Genomic DNA, 24,834 nt, shown 5'->3' with positions numbered 1-24,834 from the left:
AGCATCTTTGCTTAGTCTGTTTTTAACCGTTCGCTACGGCCTTTTGTGAAAACAGGATAGTGTAAAAAACCACATCATGCCAGGTTTGTAGATTAAACCTGAATGACATAAAATGAATCCTACTCGCATACATATAGATAAAAATATGGCTTTCATTCAGATTGGATTAACTTCAGAATGCGAGAAAAATGCTATTGTTATCGATCACACGATTTAAAATCATCGCGACACAAGTTTTGATTGCTGTAAATAATAAACACAGACATGTATACAATGAATTAGAAGCAATGTTTATTTTTGTCATACAGTATATACATTCATTTTCATTCCTTATCTATCTTGCATACAATTACGTTAATTCAAAGTCATGTTATCTATTTTGTTCATCAGATTCTTTTTCTACAAAATGAAATGTACATTTATTTATTTCAGTTGAAACTCGGTGTAAGCAGTAAATATCTAAACTTTTATACAAATACAACCAACTAACCAATTTTCAGTTACTTGTATTTCAGCATCTCAAAATAATAAATAAACCATCTTTGACGTGAATCCCATTATCTATTCCTGATCACTTGATCCTGTATAGCATTTTACGTTGCATTCTATACTGAATCTCCCCTCTCCTCATCATTAGATGAATTACTTTGTAGATGGAGCGTTCCGGATATTTCTAGATGTTAAGAAAAAAAAAGTTTAATACGTTGTCAATATTGAAATCAACAAACAAAAATGATTAGAACAATTTTTAATTAGCATTAAATATGCATATATTTAAATATATACCCACCTGTCTCAAGAAATCCTGTATGATACAATGCTCTGAAACTTGTGATCCTATGGCGAATCGACGTTTCAATTGCTTCTCAATTCGGTTCAGTTCTTCTCGATCTTCTTGTGTTGTGAATCCTTCAGCTCCTAAACACACAATAAAAATACATTTAATAAATAGTATTTTCACAACACAATAGTACCTCTATTTTACATACAGTATTGTATGAGTGGTAAAATAATTTCACACATAGTATATTTCTAACAGACATAAAAACAAGACTGTAAATTTTAAGTGAACTTACCTGCAAGATTACCGGTTCTTGCAGCATCCAGTGTGGACACCTGAAACAACCGAAGAGCCTCATCAATATCAGTCTCGTTAGCAAACGGTTTAAGTCTCATCTTGGCCAAGGATTCAGAGATCCGCACTATGGCCTCCAGTTGTCTGGATATAAGTAAAAATGATTGTATGTCAACATTAAATAATGCAGATGAATTGTTTTACTAGGTTGACATCACTAAACATTTTAGGCATAAGCTATAATCAAGGCAATTTAACAACAGGATGCTGAGCTCCGGAGATCATAGTGTTTATCTGTGGCTGCAACACAATCAGTTCCACTCCCCTTAACAGACACCGTGCCACTGAGAATATGTACATAGTACAGTCCTGTTGGTATTTGTTGCAGCCAGACATACAGTAAGATCAAAGGACTGTTATGAGTTCCTATCTTGGCAAGACGAGTTCAGTGTCCCGTTAGATTGCCTAGCTATAACAAGCACTTCTATAATGATAATATGGAGTCATGTTGTTTATCTACCTGACTGTGATTGGAATGCTAGTTTTCTTGTCTGTATCCCGCTCGTGTTCACGTGTTCCACTCCTCATTAGCACGTAACGATTCATCAGCTTCTCAGCAGCTTTGTCAGAAATACGGGGACCACAAGAGCTGGAAAAGAAACACAAATTAACTGATATGCCCAAATTTGGTATTGATAAGCCCAAATATGTTAGTGATATGACATCAACGTCCATAAATGGGCACATTACATTTCTTTGTCACATAAAGTTTGATAGTGTAGACAAAGCTTTAGAAACTATAATCAATCTATACTTGTTAGGTAAGACTAAGAGTAGAAGCTAATTTGTGACTTAAGCATTGTACCTAAATATTACGGTAAAAACAGTCACTTGCCGCTGAAGGTGCTTGACTGACTTACCTTCGTGCATATTGTATAAACTTCTTGAGAAAATTGAGGCTTAGCTCTCCTTCTTGGTCTTTTTCATTCATTTGGTACGCGTTCATGTGCAAATTCATCACATGTTTTGCAAGACGCTACAAAAAACGCAAATATTTCATTTCAATATGTATTTTAAAATTTCATGAACTGGTTATAATAAAAATATTTAGTTATAAAACAGTACAATACTGCTCTCCACCCTCCTCACAAATATATCAACCGTAATCCGTAAAAAATATACTCACTGTGTCTCTTTGTTGATCGTGTTCATCTTTGATGATAAAAATCATATCAAATCTTGACAAGATAGTTGGCATGAAATCAATATTCTATCAAAATAAAAGAAAAAAATATTATAAATAATGAAAATACTGGACTGTAAATAATATAGAACTTTATTTACAAAAAAAACTGTGAATAGCTACCTCATCTCCTTTTGTGTCATCCCAACGACCAAAAACGGAATTTGCCGCAGCCAAGACTGACGTCCTCGAGTTTAGCGTTGTCGTTATACCAGCTTTGGCTATTGAGATTGTCTGCTGTTCCATAGCTTCGTGGATGGCTACACGGTCATCTTGACGCATCTTGTCAAACTCGTCAATGCATACTACACCGCCATCAGCCAGTACCATTGCACCGCCTTCCATTACAAAGTTTCTCTATTTAAAATAAAACGGGAGTTTCTTTATTACCTGATGAAATTAGTTTTGACTACAGATCCTTCTAATTGACTTTAAACATTTAATAACTAATGTTAATAACTCTTTGGAATGATAAGCTTAGTTCCCATTTGTACCCAACGCAAGGAAATAAGCGCCATGTAATTTGATCAATCACAATGCAATGGATCAAAACTGTCAACTCATTGGGCCTAGTAGGAATGAATCCAACTTTACAGAGCACTACAAGCCAGTGGCCATATTCACCACTCACACTTAAGTATTTCCCTTAAATTGTATTCACTTAGATAGTATAAGTAGTAAATGGTGAATACAGCCAATGGACCTAAAATTGGTTATATTTCATTCAATTTGTGTATCATAAATTTTAATATAGCTGCTCATGTCTGTAGACAGTCTTTCAAAGAAAGAAATGTTTAATTAATTTGCATTAATTACTAACACTTACCGTATTTGGATCTCTTATGACAGCCGCTGTCAAACCAGCTGCACTGCTTCCTTTACCTGAAGTATATACCTGAAAGTAATAAATGTAAACAATCTTTTTTATTTCAATTTTAATTTCATACACATCCAACAGCGAGCACAAAGTCGCCAATTACAGGATGAGACTTATGGAGTGGAGTTCAAAGAATCGTGAGTTATAACCATGACACTAAGTCAGGATTGAACCCCGGACCTTGGGATTAGAAGTCAAGCAGATTAACCACCAAGCTACATGTCCACTACAATTACCCGTTTTCATTACAAGGAGGATACAGTTTTGTATTGTAAGCTAGGACTAGCAAAATCAATCGATCAAAACTTACCCCAATAGGAGAGACTTTCTCGACAAACTTTAGCAACTGACTCTTCGCTGTTCCCGGATCTCCTAGCAACAGAAGATTGACATCGCCACGCCTAGTGAGGCCGTCAGGTAAGCGCTTGCGAGAACCTCCAAACAACAGACATGCAATTGCCTTCTTCACATCTAAAACAAACATTATAATGTAAAGTCTCAACTTCATACAGTATGAATAGGGGTAGCTGTAACGATATTGCCTCTTATTCATTTCATGGGAAAGGGTCTCCTGAATAGTGACAATAGAAGGATTATTTGTGGTGTATCAACACCAGTAACTGTAAATTAAGAATGAAAAAAAAAATTAATATTAGTTTTTAGAATGACATACCAATGCTTCCATATATAGATGGCGCAATACTTCGAGCGATTGTATCATAAACTTCTGGATTTGCTGCGAGACGACGGAACTCTTCTTCTTCTTGCGGCGTGATGGCCACGCCAGAAGTACGACCCATTCCTTCTGTGTCAACCTTCACTCCAACGACTCTAATGTAGGGACTACGGATTCCAATCGAAACTTTGTTTCTACTTCCTCTCTATAATCAAAATAAAGATAACCATTGAAAGTACATAATTGGAATTGGTCATATTTGTCATTCTACACATTAAAATAAAGATGTAGTAGAGTTTTAAATCCCACACATAGGGACACCCTATTAATGGGACACTCCTATTCAAGGGAACACGCCTGTTCAAGGAAACACGCCTGTTCAAGGAAACACGCCTGTTCAAGGAAACACTCCTGTTCAAGGAAACACTCCTGTTCAAGGAAACACTCCTGTTCAAGGGACACTCCTGTTCAGGGGAAACTCCTATTCAGGGGAAACCCACATTCAGGGAAACCCCTAAGTAAGGGGACACTTACTTACAAACATGTTTCAACACTTATTCAAGGGAAACTTATTAGGGTACACTTTCTTGGGTCCCAGTGTCCCCTTAATAGAGGTTCTACAATAATAGAAAGACTAACCTTTGAAACGGGATTGGATTTCTTGATGGAATAAATACCCAAAAGGGTGACTCGATTTCCCGGAACTACTTTCTCACACAAGTACCTGAGTTAAGAATAACATTTTGTGGTGAACCTAACTGAATCTTTGATATGAGAATATTAAAAAAGTGCAATTACCAGTTTATTAATGACGTAGTGTAATTGAGGTAAAGCTAAGAAAACAATACCCAAACAATGCAAACATTACAAGTTTCAACATACCTATCGCAGTAGACTTGCATATGACGAGGAAGCTCTCCATTAGGGACATCTTCTGGAGACTCCTGAAGCTTCAAGATCTGGAAGTCAACACAGTGGCACTTATCAGGAACAATAAAGAACGGATCAATTGGACAACCTGGACGTCCTGCCTGGTCTCTGTTAAATTGTGAAAAAAGAAATTAGTCTACCATCTTTTTTTTAAACTATAACAAAGTTCAACATTTTATTTTAAAACTTGTTGTTGAAATTATAAAATCAACTAACGTGTTACAGCGTCTTGGCAAGGTGTATCCTTCTAGGCCCGGTTTAACTGCAAGATTAGGCATGTAGTTTCTACAACTTCGGCACTGAATAGTGATTTTTGTTGCCTTAGCTCGGATGGCAGATGCTGCAATAATGATGCCTGGAATCTTCACAAGCTTTGACACCTCATTTGACTGTTGATGAAACAAAATTGTAAAATGAATGATAACAGACAATAAAAAGTATAAGTTCATACTTGAAACTCAACTTATGCTAGACTAAATAATTGTGCACTGACTGGATGGAAGTATGTTAGGATAGGTGATTCTACCTACCCACCCACCTCTACCAACTTTTGTACATTAAGGAAGGGTCCAGTGGGGTAACAGCTATGAGCACTTACTGGCTAAACCCAGGGGCCCCAGAGGATGAACAGCCCAATGCAACCTCTACCAAGTATTGGAGGGCCCTTTGGAGTGCAAAGCCATAGGTCCACTGTCAGTTTATGTAGCAATTTTGTTGAAAAAAGTGATCTTATACCTTTAAGTGTCTTATTGGACTGGGATTCGCATCAGATGACAACATTACTTGAATATCTTGAAGTTCTTGTTCCTCTTCTGGTCGCGGATGAGTGACCTCATCAGCAATCTCTTTTGCTGCTTCTTCAAGCTATCAAAATATCAATTTGAAAAAAAAACATTTATTTATATAGTATTTGAAAGTTTTAGGATTAATACGATTAATTGTTTAAAAAATACACTGTAACCCATGTTTGAATAATGCTTTGATTTTGTTTTATTTTTACTAGGCCTAGTAACTGTGCATGTAGTAAAAATAATGTTATGAAGAGGGGGAGGGAGTGTTGGTCAAGACTTTTCAAATAATTCCATACCAAGGGCAGAAACTCTGTTGGTTGTTTCATCAGTTTTTCCGCAAGATCTTCATCGTAGCTCCTCAGGTCATCAATGTTGATTTCAAGCCAATATTGCTGTAAGTTGTAATTTCTCTTCAATTCATCTCTAGTAATTAAAAAAAGGCAATCAAATTAGAAAACACAAATTGGTGAAATGAAGATACTGTAGACCTACACACCCTATTATACCTAGGCTTTTAGACTGTTTATAGTTTTTAGACCTAAACTTTGCCCAGGGAAGAGCATAGCCTTCCCTAGCTTTTATATGGTACGCCGTTGCTAAAGATACGGTACCGTATCCATGCTTTTAAAAACTAAAGATACAGTAATTATAGAGGGCGCTTATGTTAGTAAGTAGGCTAGTACTAGTAGTAGGCTAGGCAAACACAGGCAGGCCTCTAATTTTAGTGTAACCAACTAATAATGTTAATTAGTTTAACTTACTTCTTAGGCCTAACTAAAAACACTGTAGGTCTAGTGCAACACAGTACACATGTCACAGCATGTAGGCCTATAGGCCTAACTAGCTAGCTAACTAGGAAGGTAGGCCTATGATGGATTATGGATGGCAGCCATTAATAGATAGAATAGCCAGGCCAATACTAGGCTAGCTAGGCACTAACTAGCCTACTGCATACGTATTGTCAAGCTTTGCCCATGGCCTAGCTAGAGCCTAGCCCTCTAGACTAGTAGAGGTTTAGAGCTTAGGCCAGCACAGGCTCAGTGTCAGCGCACTTGGAAAAACAACAAAACAGCCCACGTACCTGTATTTGTACAAAAAGTTTGCATCATGATATTTTCGAATAAAATCTTTAAATCTTCGTTGATCACCGAGTCTGTTGATTTTTCCATCACCCTGTTCTTCAGACCCAAAGTTGTCGGAATAAAATATTTGCTGTTGATCAAACCCAGACATTTTCAGTTGTTTTATTGTCCTCCGTCCTTTATTTTCCAAACTGTTTGTTGTTCTGAACAAAAATGTCACATGTAAAGTTCGGCGCGAACCTTGCCGCGAAAGAATATGCAAATTTATAGCCTTTAAAAACTAGACTTATTGCAGACGTCATAAAACTGTAAATCAATTACTTCCTAGCCAAATACTATTAAGAGTAAATTTTAACGACTGGTACCACAGACTAATGGCAACAGAGACTAAACCATTTCAACAATAGGTAAATCAACAATCATCTACTGAATTATTATTTATGGTAAAGTATATTTTTATACTATTGTAATAATTTTAATGCAATATATTGGTATTAAAAGTATTGCATGGTAATGCTTAGAGTTAGTAAATGTGTGGTATAAACAATATATGTTCTTAAAACAAATTTCGTTTACCCCATTCTGACTTTAGATGTTTCCCTGGTTTTGCAAATTGGGAATGTAGCATGTTGTTTTTCCTGAAATATGAGCTCTTAAAATCTCACTAAAGATCGACTATTTAACCGTGCTTATAGGTATATCAAAACGATGTTTTCTAAATAATTACTATCAAACAATTAGGTTAGGTATATATATAGGCCTACCTTACCAGGCCAGGCCTGCTACAGTATATAGTATTAATGCAGTTTCCAGCTAGTAGTAGCCTACTGACACTGTACAGTAGGTCAATAATCAATATATAATTGTGGGATAATTGTATGTACTACTATATAGCTTATGTAGTCTATGTAGGAATGGGTAGGCCTGTCAGCCAGCTTCATCTATATTGGAAACCAGTCCAGGGGAATATTATTTACAGTGGTCAGAATGCTAGTACCATTACCTAAACATCTTATTTTCTAGATAGAAACAATGGCACAATCTCGGTTAGCTGATTTGGGAAAAATAACCAAAGGTTTCGGCCTGGTTGCAAAATCCTTCTTCAAAATGGGGGGAGAAGAAGTTGAAAGATGTGTAGCCAACTCAAGTCTAAAGCCACTAAAACCAATCTTAACTTCTGTTAAAACTACAGTTGAAGACTGCATAGATTCTATTCCAACAGACGATCCATACAAGGTAATATGTTGTCAATTATTTCTGTCTACACTATCAAAAAGTGTGTTGTACCCAAATAATGATAGTGATGTGCCCAAATATGGTAGTGATATGACGTCATCGTGTCCATATACAGTATGGGACATCACATTTTGTTGTCACTAAGTTTGATAGTGTAGACAGAGCTGTAGCCTAGATGTTTAAGTATAGTATATTCATTTATAAATTTTGTTTTACTTCAGATGGATTTCACAGAACAAGATTTTGACATCATGAATGCTGAGGATTGGGAACCAGCGGGAACAGGAATTAATGAGAACATTCGTCCAAAGCAAGACAAAGACACACAAACGCCAACTGATGGTACAATTCCACAGGCAACAACAGGACGTGGCACACAAACATCTAATGGAACAGCTCCAAAACGCAACTACCATGCATGGTCAGGTTTTAGGTCAAAGTTCATACCCTTGAATTGTACGAGTCACACAAACTACTGTACGGCAGGCGTGACTGCAGATGATGTTAAAAAATTCAGAAAAGGTCAACCACCAAGGAAGACTAGACATAAACAAGTGGTACAATATCATTTTGTTTTAATATTGCAATTTATGTAAAATGTTTAGCTTTTATGTTATGTTTTCACTGATTGTGTGTGTCCATTTTATTATGATAGCTTTTTTATATTGAAATTTGTTAAAAGTTGCAATAAAGAATATGGTTATGATTATGTTTGAATATCTTACTTATCTCTTTTCAGCTAAGTGACAGGGCTAAAGAACGAACTGTTCCTTCTAGCAGACTTGGCAGAGTTTTGAGCTTTGGAGGTACTTCATACATTTTACAACAAAGATGATTTCTTTGGGATTTTCTAAAACGTCATCTCATATCATCTATTGTATAGTAATGACAATTACAATAGATACTAACGTTATTTTCTTACATTGATTTGTCACAAAATAGCACTACAATTTATGTGATTGTGTACAGTATTTCTCGTTAGTTTGGGCCACATCTAATTGACAGTACATAATAATAATAATTTATTAGGAAATGACACCTTTGCATCGGTGGCACACACAGAAGTAGTGCATCCAATTTAACATAATACATCAAAACAATACATTATATGACGGATACAGGTTCTTAAACTATTTGCAAAAATATAAAAGAAAAATCATTATCAACATGGTAATATAGGTACTGTATTAAATTGTCCTACAGTATCATAGGTTTGAGTTGATAATTTAAAAAGGTATATAAAAATAAACATAAAATATAGTAAAGAGTTTACAATACAAACCATTGTGTTTCAAAATCAGGTACTGAAGACCTATAGTTGTTATCACAGGTGTATAATATTTACAAATCATATATAAAAGCAAATACAAAAGAAAAACAATCTATATATTGGGAGATTTAAGTTCTGACCGTTTCTCCCATGCAGCTCTTGTGTATTGTTTACATGTTTTTCTTTTTTAGAACTAGCAGCTGGACTTGGTGTTGGGACAATAGCTGAGATTGCAAGACGTGGATTAGGCTGGAATAATGAAGGTTTAACAATTTAATTTTAAATAAATAACATGATTGATGGTGTTTTGAAAATGAAATAAATTCCTTGAAAATTAGTATAGAAATAAAAAGTCAAGAGTGTAGCTGTGGTACTGTATGACTCATGTGCTTTGTATTAACATTGAAAAAAAACTAATAAATAAAATGTGTTATTGTTTTATTAGATGAAATGACAGGCAAGAGTGTTTTCTTAACTGAAGCCAATGCTGACCGTGTTGTGAACACGCTGTGTAAAGTACGGGGAGCAGCTTTGAAACTAGGCCAAATGCTTAGCATTCAGGGTAAGTCCATTCTATAGTACTTGGCCCATATACTGTACCATTTTGCTAGCACACACTACTTGACTAAAACAGGTATGTTCATTAATTCTCAGTATATCAATCGAAAGGAAAATTACTGAAAATTGCCTATGAAATTCTTTGTTTTAAATAATAATTTTTCTCAGATAACAGTTTGATCAGCCCGGAAGTACAAGGTGTATTTGAAAGAGTGAGACAGAGTGCAGATTTCATGCCAGCAAGACAGATGATTGTAAGATTCAAATATCACTTACAGTTTAACCTTCTTCTATGAAATGTATGAACTAAATAACCAGGTAGTGTGGACTAGGCACATGCTTTGAGCCAAGATCTGAAGCAGACAATAGGCCTACATTCATACATACTGTATTAGGGCTTATGATTTTAAATAACCAGTAAATACATAACATTAAGGCAAAGTTAATTAATAACCAGCACAGTCAGACACAGATAAATTATAAAATATACAAATAATAAACATAAAACAGTTGAAGACAATTATAAAAATATACAATCATGGAAGAACCAAAATAATCAGGCAGTTTGGACTGCATCAGCAGTGAGCCAAGCAAGGCCTAGAGTACTCTACTACTACTAGCTAGGCAGATCTAAGCCTAGGCCTACACCATTCATTACATAAATAAACACTAAATTAACATTGCATATTGTTAGCTAAAGAATAAATAATCAACTCACCAAATATTGTGCCTTGATATTAAATCCTTTTTATATTATATATTCTAGTATAATTGATTGCAAAATACACTTTGTACCCACATTTTCAAAATGGCTATGTGGGCCTAGCTCTGCTTCTTCAACAGACAAGCAGGAAAGTTATGCATCACTTGCTGTATGTAAATTAGACCTTGCATACATAATGATGCTTACTTTTAACAAATTTGATTGGATGAATAACAAATGTTTTTAAAGTATACTTATAATTACTTAAACTTAACTTTAAACTACTAATTCTTCTTTTTTTTTATTTATTCAGGGTGTTCTTAAAAAAGAACTTGGAGATGACTGGAGGTCAAAGGTTGGATCGTTCGAGGAGAAACCATTTGCAGCAGCATCTATCGGACAGGTTCACTTAGCAACATTGCATGATGGGACAGAGGTTGCAATGAAAATTCAGGTAATCTGACTCACAAAATATGATTTCCACTATCTAATAGGACAGTGATTAATTTACTATTGGTAATCCTTGGCCTAAAGACAACAAAAATAAAGAAAATAAATAAATCATCATTATCAATTATCACATACCTGTAATATTAAGAATTTTCTGATTTATTTTCTTATATTGTTTTCAGTATCCTGGTGTCGCTAAAGGAATTGACAGTGACATAGACAACATTACCTCTATCCTCAAAGTTTGGAATGTCCTTCCAGAAGGTATGCTTTTATTCAAATACATTAATATTTTCCTAAAGACAAGCTTAAAGCCTTGTCTAAACTATCAAACTTTATTTGACAAAAAAAAATTTGATGTGCCCATATCACTACCATATTTGGGCATATCACTACCATATTTGGGCATGTCAGACTTGTTTTTTCAAAAGAGTTTGATGGTGTAAACAGAGCTTTAGAAATAATAAAAAACAAAAAGTCTGGTTTCTGTTTGACTTGAAGTAATTTTAAATACTGTATGAATTTAATTGACTTATTTAAAACTCCTGTGATCATACCATTGTTTTACAGGCTTGTATGTTGAGAATGCCATGGATGTAGCAAGGAGAGAATTAGGTTGGGAGGTAGATTATGTAAGAGAGGCAAAGTACACAGAACTATTCAGGTTAGTTATCAAATCAAGTTAGATATACAAAGTAAAAGTCAATCGTCTTCTGAGACATAAGGCTGATGAAACTTTACTGTATGCAATATTTATGTTATGGATAGGGTGGTCTCTGAATGGAATCATTCGCACACCCATTCATAAATTGTGGTAAACAAAAATATGTTGAGGTAATAATTTGGGAGGCACTGCCAGGCACTGTAAGATTTTCAATCAGTATTCAGAAATATAAAATATAAGTATGGTAAATAACAATAATAATAAAATATAATAACATAATTATTATTTTAGGAATTTGTTAAAGAACGATGCAATATTTAAAGTACCAGCTGTAATCAAAGACTTATCATCAAAAGAAGTGCTCACAACAGAACTTATTGATGGAATTCCATTGGATAAAGCCAAAGATTTGGACCAGGAAACACGAAACATGGTCAGTCAAAGATACTGCCTCATTGTTGCCATAAAAACATTTATCTGCAAATATTGATAAATGTAACATTTATATATTATATAGTATACTGTTGGCCACTGTTTGTTTGAAGGATGTTTTTAATACTAAAGTAATTGATCAATCACAATTGACCGATCATCAAAAGTGTCGCTTCTGATTGGTCCATTTGTGATGCATGTACGTCCTTGCGCTGTATCCTAGTGGGTATTTTTCAATGTTATTATAATTTTCATTCACAGATAAGCTCAAATATTTTAAGGCTGTGTTTGACAGAGATCTTTGAATGGTTTGTGATGCAGACTGACCCCAATTGGTCAAACTTCTTCTATAATGCCGATAGTAATAAGGTAAAGTGCAGATAGCAATAATGTAGTGCAGATAGCAATAGGTAAAGTGCAGATAGCAATAAGGTAAAGTGCAGATAGCACTAATGAACTATTTGTCCACGCTCTGAATTGGTGTCAAAACACTTGACTGCAGATCTGTATCAGTTATAGAAATTACAGTCTATCAATGGTTTCTGGTTTTATCATAGCAATTGCTTACTGATAACTTTGTGGCAATAAATATGTGTCAAATAGTAATCAATTACCTGTATCGCATGAGATAATATACATATTAACTTTTTTGGTTTAATTTGTTTACTTTTTATTAGATTTGGCTTCTAGACTTTGGAGCCACCAGAGTTTTTGATAAATCATTCGTAGACAAATACATTCGAGTAAGTATAACTTATCTATTACGAACTTTGATGTTCAGTTCTAAAGTTCAGTTTAAGACAACAGACGTCTCTGCAGCTGTTGAGACTAACAGTCTATGAATGTAAAGGAATTTGCCTGCTGGCTAGGCCATAACATTGTAAAAAATCAAGCCTATTTACTAAACTTTTGCTGTTGAAAATGACACTTCAGAAAAAAAGGGCTTGTGTTTATTTTGGCCCTAATCACTCCTAATCAATCACATGTAAATATTGTTACTTATCACCAATTCAATTTTTTTTTTCATTTGCAACAGATTATTCATGGCGCAAGGGTTAATGATAGGGAATCTGTTCTTGAATATTCACAAAAACTTGGTTTCCTCACAGGCTATGAATCAAAGGTAAATAAAATAGCCTTCTTTGCTACACCCCTATTAAGGGGACACTTTCCCAAGATATATACGAAGGAAAATATATGTTTTATTGACAATCCCTATTCCGGAAACTCTTATCCCTTTAATAGAGGTTTTAAATCACAAAACCACATCCTGTATGCTAACTCACAGGCAAGAAACACATTAACTCGCCAAATACAATTTTTCAGGTAATGGAAGATGCGCACGTTCAAGCGGTTATGGTTCTAGGAGAAGCCTTTCACTCGGATGAACCATTTAACTTTGCGACGCAAGACACAACAATGCGTATTCACACGTTAATGTCAAAGATGTTGCATCATCGCTTAACGCCACCACCGGAAGAAAGTTACTCCCTACATCGCAAGATGGCTGGCGCATTTTTACTTTGTACGAAGCTTGGTGCAAATATTTCATGCAAGCCGCTGTTTGATAAAATATGGAACAGATATGAGTTTGATGATTGAAGAAATATAACTTATACAGTACAGTACAGTACTCTAAAAGAATGTCTAGTTTTTAACTTTAAATAATTAAGAAATGTTGCTATGTTTATTAACTAGACACCACTATACACAGTGAGTGTGGTTATGTTTATTTACATCCTGGGTTTGAGACACACCTTTGAGGTGTTTGGTAAAATACCCTGAATTAAAGGTTGTACGACCTACTGTTAAAAAAGTAAAGCAACAACGGTGTGTTTTTTTTTACTATTGTCCTTATATTAGCCTATACTATGTTAGTAAATAGAGATAAGAAATAAAGTAAAGTATTCTTTATAGAATTGGATATAAGAGGTCAATGGTACCTAAGTCAAAGGCAATACATAAGGTATTATGATAATACAGTACTGTATCTGTATATCAAAATGTATACTTTAGTTTAAAAACACTGAGATGACCTACGAAAAGAGAGCAGAAGGCATCTTCCATGGTCAACTAATAAGCATGAAATAAATACATTCTGATTGGAAACTTGATTGCCTCAATTGAAATTAAAAATATAAATAAATGTAATGTCTTAGTCTTACTTTGTTTCAAAGACCAAGCCGAATAGCTGAAGCTGCTTCTCTGTGATTAGAATTCTACACTAGAACGTGGACCTGGTTTATTCAAACCTGTTTATGCGCATGCAAATCAGATAATTTACATATTGTGCAAGTGTGATAAATAGTCCATGGGATTTAGACTTTTAACTCACACAAATTGCAAGAAAAGGTTTTTTTGATGAAATGTGTTCTTTAGACCCTACTGAAGACATTTATCAACGTTAGGACATTTTTCGACAACGGGAAGTAGCCTAATTTGCATAATTAAAAATGGCGGCCATTTTTAATAACGTACTATGTATCTTGGAAACCGCTAGTCACAGATACTTAATTATGGTGTTAAAATCGTTAGAATATATGTATTTATATTCACTTTAATGAAAAAGTTTGTCCAAAAATGAATGGAAGTGCTATTTCTAACATTATTGACCTTTGACCTTGATTTATCATATCTCAGCAACCACTAATCGGAGATATACAAATTAGGGCTTAAATTGTTCAGAAAGTACACATTTATATCCAGTCTAATGGCATGTTTTTGCAAAAAATGGCGGATTCTAACATTATTGACCTTTGACCTTGATTTACCATATCTTAGCAACTACTAATCTGGGAGACACACAATATGGCTCAAACTGTTCAGAAACTACATATTTATATTTAGTTTAATGGCATGTTTTTGCCAAAAATGGTCGATTCTAACATTATTGACCTTTGAACTTTGCACTACATAAAATCTCATAACTTTGAAAATATTGTACATATGAAATTATTTTTAGTGTCAAATTGTTCAGAACATACATGTTTCTATAGAATCCAATGACACATTATGTCCAATAATGGCCTATTGTATGGTTATTAACATTTGAACTATATTTGAAAAGGATTTAAACCCGGAATCTTCTTCATGTGGACATCCATTAGAACATGTGATTTGGCACTCTAAAATGTAAGAGTTGCAACGTTGACTTATTATGTTTAGTTTAAAGTAGGCCATTGGTACATTAAATTTATAAGCATAAACTACTATTGCATTCATCCATAAACTGCCTACAAGTTTACACGTTTGTTTATTTTATTTCTTATCGTCTTCGCAGCTGAAGCTGAATTACAAGATATTTATATTAAAAGCATTAAAATTGATGGTTAAAAATGGTAAAAATTAAACCACATAGAAACATGGTACATACACAATACATTCACGTAAAAAAAGTAAAAAAAAAATTATAAAAGGTTAAAAACAATACACCACTAGTAGTCATACTGTATATGGTTATTGAAATAATAAATAAATTCCATAAGAAACTGAGGTTTTTACTGTATACGGCGAAAATATTGCAAGTGGTGGTCAGCCTAATTATGAGTCTCGATAGCCAATTTAACCTAAACTAAATATGTTGCATTAATATCGATCTTTTAAAATTCCAGTTGTCAACAATGCGTCTAGTAGTAGAAAAGGCCTTCTTAATAAGACTATGTTTCAACCTAAAAGAATGCCCTCAAGAGTGATGCTATCCTTAACAAAATATAAACCAGGGAGTTGTTATTAGACAAACTAAATAATCTTTAGAAATTTGTTTGTTGAATATGCCATTTAATGCCAATTTAATTTGATCGAAAAATAAATTACTAATTTGAAAAAAACTTTAATAAACCTGCAAGATGACATGGCCTATTTAAAGTATTACAATATATCATAAATAAAACGACATCTTTGTTGGCTCTGTTAATAGTGTGAACACCAACTTTCTCCTGAGTAAGATGTAAGACCTAATTTAAAATTTATTAATAATCCAAACCTTAAATGTATGTATACATAGTCTAATATTTTTTTAAAAAGTGAATATTTTCAGTAACTAAATTAAATCAACTGGTTACATGCACTTTAAATTACCACCATATTCTAAACAAGTAGTGCCAAATCACATGTTCTAATGAATGCCTACATGAAGAAGATTCCGGGTTTAAATCCTTTTCAAATATAGTTCAAATGTTAATAACCATACAATAGGCCATTATTGGACAAAATGTGTCATTGGACTCTATAGAAACATGTATGTTTTGAACAATTTGACACTAAAAATAATTCCATATGTACAATATTTTCAAAGTTATGCGATTTTATGTAGTGCAAAGTTCAAAGGTCAATAATGTTAGAATCGGCCATTTTTGGCAAAAACATGCCATTAAACTAAATATAAATATGTAGTTTCTGAACATTTTGAGCCATATTTTGTGTCTCTCCTATTAGTGGTTGCTAAGATATGATAAATCAAGGTCAAGGGTCAATAATGTTAGAATCTGCCATTTTTTGCAAAAACATGCCATTAGACTGGATATAAATGTGTAGTTTTTGAACAATTTAAGCCCTAATTTGTATATCTCCGATTAGTGGTTGCTGAGATATGAGAATTCAAGGTCAAAGGTCAATAATGTTAGAAATAGCACTTCCATTCATTTTTGGACAAACTTTTTCAATAAAGTGAATATAAAAACATATATTTTAACGATTTTGACACCATAATTAAGTACCTGTGACTAGCGGTTTCCAAGATACAGAGTACGTTATTAAAAATGGCGGCCATTTTTAATTATGCAAATTAGGCTACTTCCCGTTGTCGAAAAATGTCCTAACGTTGATAAATGTCTTCAGTAGGGTCTAAAGAACACATTTCATCAAAAAAACCTTTTCTTGCAATTTGTGTGAGAAAAGGGTCATTTTATGGCTAAATCCCATGGACTAAAATTCCTTCTGCCTTGATCGACAAAAACAACGTGTATTATTATCATCTTTTGGTGACGATAATGTACAATACCTATAGGCTTTATTACATGCCTTTTAGCGCCGAAAACATTCCCCTTCGCATACAAGGTAACCCCGTTCCTAATACTATACTTAAAAAGAAAGACTAACATGATGTTCATACGATAAACCATGTATGTGGATATAAGATGGATCAACTGTATATTATAATATAAGTAGGCCTATATATCAGTTTTCCTCATTACCTTGTTAAAGTTATCCTTCCGTTCTGATGGCCATTATCATCTGCATCATAATTGTCATTCAAAACATTAAATCATTCAAAAAGTATACCTTGTTTGGAGCAAACTAAATTAACCTGCTTTTACCAGCCGATTCTCGGTATTCTCTGTAGCAGTATTTCCGAAGTATCATAGGAATATTTGGTAATACAACATCACATGTGTTTCACTTGTATACAGGGTAACCTAACCCTCAACCTAACCTTACATGATACAGGCACCACATGTGATACTGTATATTACCAAATATTCCTATGATACTTCGGAAATAGATAGTATGTGGAGACACAGCACTGGGAATCGGCTGCTTTTACACTGAAAGAAGAGTTGCGACGGAACGGAACGTGTGTGTGTTTTGTTTGTCTTTTTATCGAGTACAGTATAAGTAAATGTGGCTTTATTGTAAGACATTCACATCACTATTCGGTCCGGTGGCCGAAGAAAACTTCGAGCGTACGTCCTATTACGGAATCCGAAATCGGTCAAGGATTTCGCCGCCAATTATCGTAAAAATGTATATCTCCTACTAACTAGTATTGAATTGTTTATATTTATAAAGCGTATATTATTTATGCTGTACTACAGTATTAATATTAATATTATTGTGAATAAAATATAATAATTAAAAGTTAACCTATTTATTATTGAACTTGATATTTATATAACAGGAAAATTTGCCGAAGACGAACTAGTGCAAAAAGGTTCACGGACGCCGTGGTTATAATTTGAATTATAATAAAATGGATAATATAATGATAATATATTCAATGATTATTTTGTAAATTAATTGACTTTAACCAATTAATATTGTTTGTATCTCTCTATACCACCGGGTAATAACAATTTATTTTTTTTTTTATTGTTATTAAATTATTATATTATATTTAGTTGATCCATGTTTTAAAATTATGAATGAGTTCCCAGCAATTTGAGATAATAAAGTGTTATTGTATTGTATTACCTAAATAATATTCTTTTTACATTTGTATAATAATTATATTTATGCTTTATTATTAATATTAATATTAGTGTAATTAAATTAAACTAAAAAAGACATATCTGATGCACATAAGGTATATTTCTCTCTCACGCAAAGGCAATGACCTGATGTTCTCAATTGAGAACGGCTAACCAAACAAGAACAAGTTATAGGTCTACACATGTGACATTTATCTTCTTCCTAGGCACGTGACCTATAGGAAATTTATTTCCTTATGTTATCAGTGTCCCACTCAATTTGAAACGTCTTAAAATTATAATACACATTGTCTTATTTAAAGGAAAAATTGACCGAGGACCATATTTTAACAAGGTATATGTCTACATATATGATTTCAGAACAATTAAGAGATTAAGAATATCGCCGCACGCGCTCGCCGTACAGCCGTCGCCGTAAATTGCTGTGACGTCACAGTTGCATTGCAAAATCTACTTAATGAGTCCAGAAAAGCAAAAAAAAAACAATAAAAAAAATCAACATTTATATTTTTTACGATGTATTTACAAAGTGTGTTTACTAGAAATTTTCGCGATTTGCCAGACTTTGCCAGAAAACTCATAACGTAAATTTTGCGATGCACCTGTGACAGCAATTTACGGCGACGGCTGTACGGCAAACGCGTGCGGCAATATCCTTAATCTCACGATGGTTCTGAAATCATATGTACATCCCTAATACGTTGTTAAAATATGGTTCTCGGTCAAGTTGTCCTTTAAAGCGTGGTCCCCACTAGCGAGGCAACGCAAGGACGTAACGCAACGCAAGTGAATTGACCAATCACAAGCGATGGCTTATTTGCTTGTGATTGCTAACTGTCTATAACTTCGCTTGTCATTGCGTTACGTTCTAGTGGGAACCAAGCTTAAAAGAAACAGAAATGTATATTTAAATTAGTGTCGGCGTAATGGTATATTTGTGGATTCAACTTTAGGAAACCAATAACATTGAGGAAGTACCTTTCTGGAATAAAAAGGACAAACTAAAGCCCCGTCTACACTGGAAAACCTTTTTTCGCAAACTCAAGAACTCCAAGTTTGCGAACAAAAACTCGGTCAAGCTTACTAGTGTAGACAAGGCTATAGCTAAAATGATATTCACCTTCAATGTGACAATTTAAATTTTAAAAAAAGAATCATAATAATAATTAATTAAATCCACCAACTATATTATATTATACTTATTTTCGTTCCTTTTTTACCTCCACCCTTAAAGAGTACGTTAATCAAATCAAGTCGTTGATACAACTGACCATTTCGATCGTCAATCCATCAATTATGGAAAAAAACATTTTTCAAGTGGTGGTACAAACACATTGGGATCCCAAATGCCAAGTTCGACGTAAGAGTACCTGTAAAATACGAATCATAAAATGTTTTCTATTTAGGCGACTTTATTCGATATTGGTCAGTAATGCTCATTGCGTATTCTTATTTCATCCACTTTAATGCTTGGTTCCCACTAGAGACAAAACACAACGACGAAACGCAACGTAAGCGGGTTGACCAATGACAAGCGACAGTTCGAATAATTCATCGTTTGTGATTGATCAAATCCATTACGTTGCGTTACGTCATTGTGTTGCGTCTCTAGTGGGAAACACGCATTAGTGACACGACCAATCAGAACGCGAGAATGTTCGATTCGCACAAATAATTGCTAATGGAAAATACCCCTGTCAATTTACTAATATTTGATAGTTCCGCTGAGGATAGATACATATTCTACGTGGGACCTCGACGAGCTACGCGGTTTTCTGCTTAGGCCTACCGTTAACGCTCGTCTGTGTAAATTGGCCTTAAAATGTTAAATGTAATATATTTTTTTTATTTTTTAAATCCAACCAACAGCGATAATTACCGCCACTAACAGGTTTAATACAAACAAAGCCAGGACTGTTTAAAGCACCTTGATTGGTCCTAACAATAATCTCGTCCAGTGCCCACCTTGACCAGAGGTCTGAGGCAGATACTAGATGCATGCAGGGGCTGCCATAAGAGTCAGCAGTGCTGATTTCAAATGCCTAACGGGACCCCAGCTCCGTATACAGCACCCGTTATTCCCAGATGGTCTCATCTCCCATCCAAGCTCTAACCAGGCCCAACGTCGCTTAACTTCGGTGATCTGACGAGAACCGGTGTTTCAACGTGGTAAAGCCGTAACATACTTACACGATACGAGTATACTCATAAGTCTCATAGACTGGCAAACAATCCTGTGTCCAAAAACCAATGTAATGACCTAAGTAAGATCCACAAAATGGACACATAACAAAAATATTCGTACGTCCTATTCATATTATACGTTGATGACATTCAATAGTCAGTTAAAATTTAACAGAAATCGGGTGACTAGCTTCTGGTGAGTAAATTATGGTTACCGCTTTTTAAAGCTCTGTCTACACTATCAAACTAGTTTCACAAAAAAGTGAGATGTGCCCAAATATGGTAGTGATATGCCCAAATATGGTAGTGATATGCCCAAATATGGTAGTGACATGACATCATCATGTCCATTATTATGGGCACACTATTTTGTCACATAAAGTTTGATAGTGTAGATGGAGCTTCTTTAGACAGTTTTAATAGCGTGAAAAATTCTCTTAATTTGATATATATTTTGCTGACTTCGTTCGGTGTTTGCCCACCACTTGTTTACAAGAATACCGGATTCCCTATACATGCCGGAATCCCTATGGATGCTTTCTCCGCCGAATTTTGCGTGTTCCGGAATTCCGAAAAGGGGTCGCGGTTCTTTGCTGATTTCTTTAGTACTGCAATGCTTTGTGTCCAGATCCAAACGAAATGCTTGAAGTGTTTCCTAAAAAAAGTAAATTCATAAGCCTCAATCCAAAATATTTTTAATTGATAGGCTGACAATTAGGCATAATAGCATTTTATGTAAATACATTATTATACGTACAGTACATTTACAGGAATTGTATGCCTATATAATACAGACAATATCATCGCTGCGGACACATGATTTACAAAGAAGGAATAAAAAAATAACAGAAAACTGGTGAATGGAACCATATAGATGTAGGATGAGATGTGAAGTTTTAATGAGTTTAATAAGGTTTCTGGCTTCAAAAACGGCCTACAAATAAAAAAACAAATGGGATAGGTATTGATAACATAACTCACGTTTTCGTGAAAATAAAGGAGGTCGTAACGACGATTTTGGATTGTACCACGTTTGTAAGCCTTTGCACTGACGAAACGTTTACTTAAAGTATTATTCTGTGCGTCGTATGACAAATTGGTTACAAAACTATATCTGAACATATAGTCCACCTAAAATATATAAGAATTTAAAATGTTAACTTTGTGATATGACAGATTCAGATTCGATTTATTAAGTCATTCATACATGGTACAATGATAATTGTTTTCTTGGCAGAAAAACACAAGTAAAACAATACACACATAATATTTACATTCATGATCAACATAGAACTAACAGCTGATCAACGGCAATATAAATTACAACAGACCTAATGACCTATCTTTTGAACTCATTGTTGTGTAGTCTAATAGCGCTAGGTAAGAATGAAAATTTATGTCTATTTGTTTTAACTGGAATTGTTGTTAATCTTCCAGATCTGGTAACTACTAACTTTTAGTTGAGAATATGAGATTCATCAGCTAAAATAACTATAACTAGCCAAACCCTTTCATTTGTTTAGTGTACTTCCAAAAAATTTGACTTAAAATTTCAATTTAATATTTCCATATTTATATTATATAGTAATGCCAGATTTACAGTTTATTTTATACGCACAAAACAGGCTTAAATCGAGCGAGTTGACCAATGAAAGACGATAGTTCGAATAATACATCGTTTGTGATTGGTCAAATCATTTGAGTTACGCTATACTAACGTCCGTGCGTTGCGTCCTAATGGGAACCAGAATTGTGTAATCATGGAGGAAATTTCCTCCATGGTGTAATGTAAATTTTGTTTTTACTAAAATAACAGAGATAACTCATTCCTTTATCATTGATTGTTTATTGATTGATTATCTACAATTACCTCGACTACAAGAGCTTCCATGCTCGGAGCATCTATAAGATAAAAAACATCATGTAAAGTTAATTTACCATTATGATTGTTTTATATATAATCTTGGTTTATAGGACGCAACGCAAGGTCGTAAGCGCAACGCATGGTCGTCAGCTCAACGCAAGGTCGTTAGCGCAACGCAAGGTCGTAAGCCCAACGCAAGGTCATCAGCGCAACGCAAGGTCGTCAGCGCAACGCAAGGTCGTTAGCGCAACGCAAGGTCGTAAGCGCAACTCAAGGTCGTCAGCGCAACTCAAGGTCGTCAGCGCAACGCAAGGTCGTCAGCGCAACGCAAGGTCGTCAGCGCAACGCAAGGTCGTTAGCGCAACGCAAAGTCGCCCTATAAACCAAGCTTTATCAAGCCATTCGATATAACAGAAATACAATTATGAAGACAAGCAACCAGCATTCGGAGGACACAATAGAGGTTGACGTGATACCAATTACATTGTTAATAGCATCATTCAGTTTCAAGTAAACACTGTATATGCGACGCTTATACTCCATTATTGAAGTATGATTCCATGTGTTTGATCAAAAAAAAAAAAAATTACCGGGGTATTTAAGAACGATTGTTATAATATTATCATATGCCTAATGACCATTGTATCATGGCCTACAATGTAAGTGACTTTCTAACCAACCAAACATACAAAATGCATAGCCTACATACCACATCGTGTAGGATCGGATTTAACAGTAATAGCAAGAAACAGGAGACATAATGCCAAATAAGCCGTCATGGTTATTTCGTGTTGCAGTGGTGCTAACGTACAGAAGAACTACAAAATCCTGGTTGAGTTCTGAATAAAAGACGTGGGTGTGGGGAGACACCAGATTTGAGTGACATTTCCATAAATGCATTTCCATAATATTACGTAGGCCTATTTCCGGTGTGTATTTTTCGAGAAATGCGTTATTAAATAAATTATACTGGTTTGTTCTGTTAGATTATAAATACATTTTAGTGTTGATTGATACGTTAATGAATGCGGTATAGCGTGCTGCAAGTACGCATGCGTATATCAGATAATTTACATATACATTAAGTGTCCCCATAATTATTCGTCCGCCTCTCGGTTGATCGGAACAACCTTTTAGGAGAAACATGTTTAAAGTTCTCGCGACGACCTAAAGACTACGCCCGACGATTCGTCTTGTCGCGACCGACGAGAAAGACCTTTCGTTAAGCCTCGTTCGTACGACGCTACCTTAGCCTTGTAATTACGTCACATTCTGTGTACGCGCGCCCCTGCGACTGTGAACATTGACATCCTTGTTCTATTACATTAGCTGGATATGTTGAGTTTATTTTAGTAACTTGATATAAGCCGAGTATTACATTTCTGTGCCAGTGATACCACACTGGGAGGGCATTCCAAAATACATTCAGACTTGGATTAAAACAACATAGTAGTATCTACTTTACATAACTTTACATACAATATTTATGTGTTATCCTTCTGTTTTGACGACCATTGTCGTCATCATTATTATTTTCATCATCATTGATTTTCACGGATTTAAACAGCAAAACAACTTACATTACATTGAAAACGGACTTTTTTTATAATAGTTTTTATTGCATTATAAAGAATATATATAGTCTAAATCAAAAGGCAAATTATTGAAAAATGACAATGCTGTATTAGGTGTCAGTTGCTGGATCTCAATAGAGATAAACAATAAAATAAGCAAAAAGCTAAAGCAAAACGATACAATTAAAAAGCCAGAAAAATTAGCAGAGCTTATAATATATTCTCAATGTAGCTGGTAAATACACATTCACACTGTACTTTGTTGTCTTGCTTGTATCGAGTGTAAATGTAGCAGGTAAATACACATTCACACTGTACTTTGCTGTCTTGCTTGTATCGAGTGTAAATGTAGCAGGTAAATACACATTCACACTGTGCTTTGCTGTCTTGCTTGTATCGAGTGTAAATGTAGCAGGTAAATACACATTCACACTGTGCTTTGTTTTCTTGCTTGTATCGAGTGTAAATGTAGCAGGTAAATACACATTCACACTGTACTTTGCTGTCTTGCTTGTATCGAGTGTAAATGTAGCAGGTAAATACACATTCACACTGTACTTTGTTGTCTTGCTTGTATCGAGTGTAAATGTAGCAGGTAAATACACATTCACACTGTGCTTTGATGTCTTGCTTGTATCGAGTGTAAATGTAGCAGGTAAATACACATTCACACTGTGCTTTGTTGTCTTGCTTGTATCGAGTGTAAATGTAGCAGGTAAATACACATTCACACTGTGCTTTGTTGTCTTGCTTGTATCGAGTGTAAATGTAGCAGGTAAATACACATTCACACTGTACTTTGTTGTCTTGCTTGTATCGAGTGTAAATGTAGCAGGTAAATACACATTCACACTGTGCTTTGTTGTCTTGCTTGTATCGAGTGTAAATGTAGCAGGTAAATACACATTCACACTGTACTTTGTTGTCTTGCTTGTATCGAGTGTAAATGTAGCTGGTAAATACACATCCACACTGTACTTTGTTGTCTTGCTTGTATCGAGTGTAAATGTAGCAGGTAA

At 34.6% G+C, this 24,834-nt stretch overlaps 3 protein-coding genes across 4 annotated transcripts; 1 reads left to right on the top strand and 2 right to left on the bottom strand.

Annotated features, from left to right (window-relative positions):
• Positions 1-293: 293 nt before the first annotated feature.
• On the bottom strand, positions 294-6,896 carry LOC140059842 (DNA replication licensing factor mcm5-A-like). Its single transcript, XM_072105784.1, has 16 exons — positions 6,674-6,896; positions 5,889-6,015; positions 5,537-5,665; positions 5,018-5,190; positions 4,754-4,909; positions 4,511-4,595; positions 3,869-4,076; positions 3,506-3,666; positions 3,145-3,213; positions 2,442-2,675; positions 2,262-2,345; positions 1,996-2,111; positions 1,596-1,724; positions 1,077-1,219; positions 791-918; positions 294-673 (listed from the first exon to the last, which is right to left on the bottom strand). Exons 1-16 carry the CDS (start codon positions 6,823-6,825, stop codon positions 572-574), a joined length of 2,196 nt encoding a protein of 731 aa, XP_071961885.1. The 5' UTR covers positions 6,826-6,896; the 3' UTR covers positions 294-571.
• A 385-nt stretch (positions 6,897-7,281) lies between these two features.
• On the top strand, positions 7,282-14,128 carry LOC140059856 (atypical kinase COQ8B, mitochondrial-like). Its single transcript, XM_072105809.1, has 15 exons — positions 7,282-7,369; positions 7,698-7,910; positions 8,132-8,467; positions 8,650-8,716; positions 9,372-9,443; positions 9,626-9,742; positions 9,907-9,992; positions 10,755-10,895; positions 11,074-11,155; positions 11,462-11,555; positions 11,847-11,988; positions 12,249-12,356; positions 12,665-12,730; positions 13,024-13,110; positions 13,314-14,128. Exons 2-15 carry the CDS (start codon positions 7,707-7,709, stop codon positions 13,587-13,589), a joined length of 1,878 nt encoding a protein of 625 aa, XP_071961910.1. The 5' UTR covers positions 7,282-7,369; positions 7,698-7,706; the 3' UTR covers positions 13,590-14,128.
• Positions 14,129-18,227: 4,099 nt separating this feature from the next.
• LOC140060728 (mammalian ependymin-related protein 1-like) lies at positions 18,228-23,039 on the bottom strand. 2 transcript variants are annotated; one of them, XM_072107063.1, is made up of 6 exons: positions 22,951-23,039; positions 22,248-22,279; positions 21,359-21,508; positions 20,840-21,032; positions 20,384-20,453; positions 18,228-19,563 (listed from the first exon to the last, which is right to left on the bottom strand). In XM_072107063.1, the coding sequence occupies exons 1-6, from the start codon at positions 23,018-23,020 to the stop codon at positions 19,488-19,490; spliced, it is 591 nt and encodes a 196-aa protein (XP_071963164.1). In that variant the 5' UTR covers positions 23,021-23,039; the 3' UTR covers positions 18,228-19,487. The 2 variants fall into 2 exon arrangements, with proteins under 2 accessions (XP_071963164.1, XP_071963165.1); XM_072107064.1 differs by lacking the exon at positions 21,359-21,508.
• Positions 23,040-24,834: the final 1,795 nt, after the last annotated feature.

This window comes from Antedon mediterranea, chromosome 10 (genome assembly GCF_964355755.1).
Source record: "Antedon mediterranea chromosome 10, ecAntMedi1.1, whole genome shotgun sequence".
In the NCBI taxonomy this organism is placed as follows: Eukaryota; Metazoa; Echinodermata; class Crinoidea; order Comatulida; family Antedonidae; genus Antedon; species Antedon mediterranea.
The sequence above is the reverse complement of the archived record's forward strand: the minus strand, read 5'-3'. Positions and strand labels throughout refer to the sequence as shown.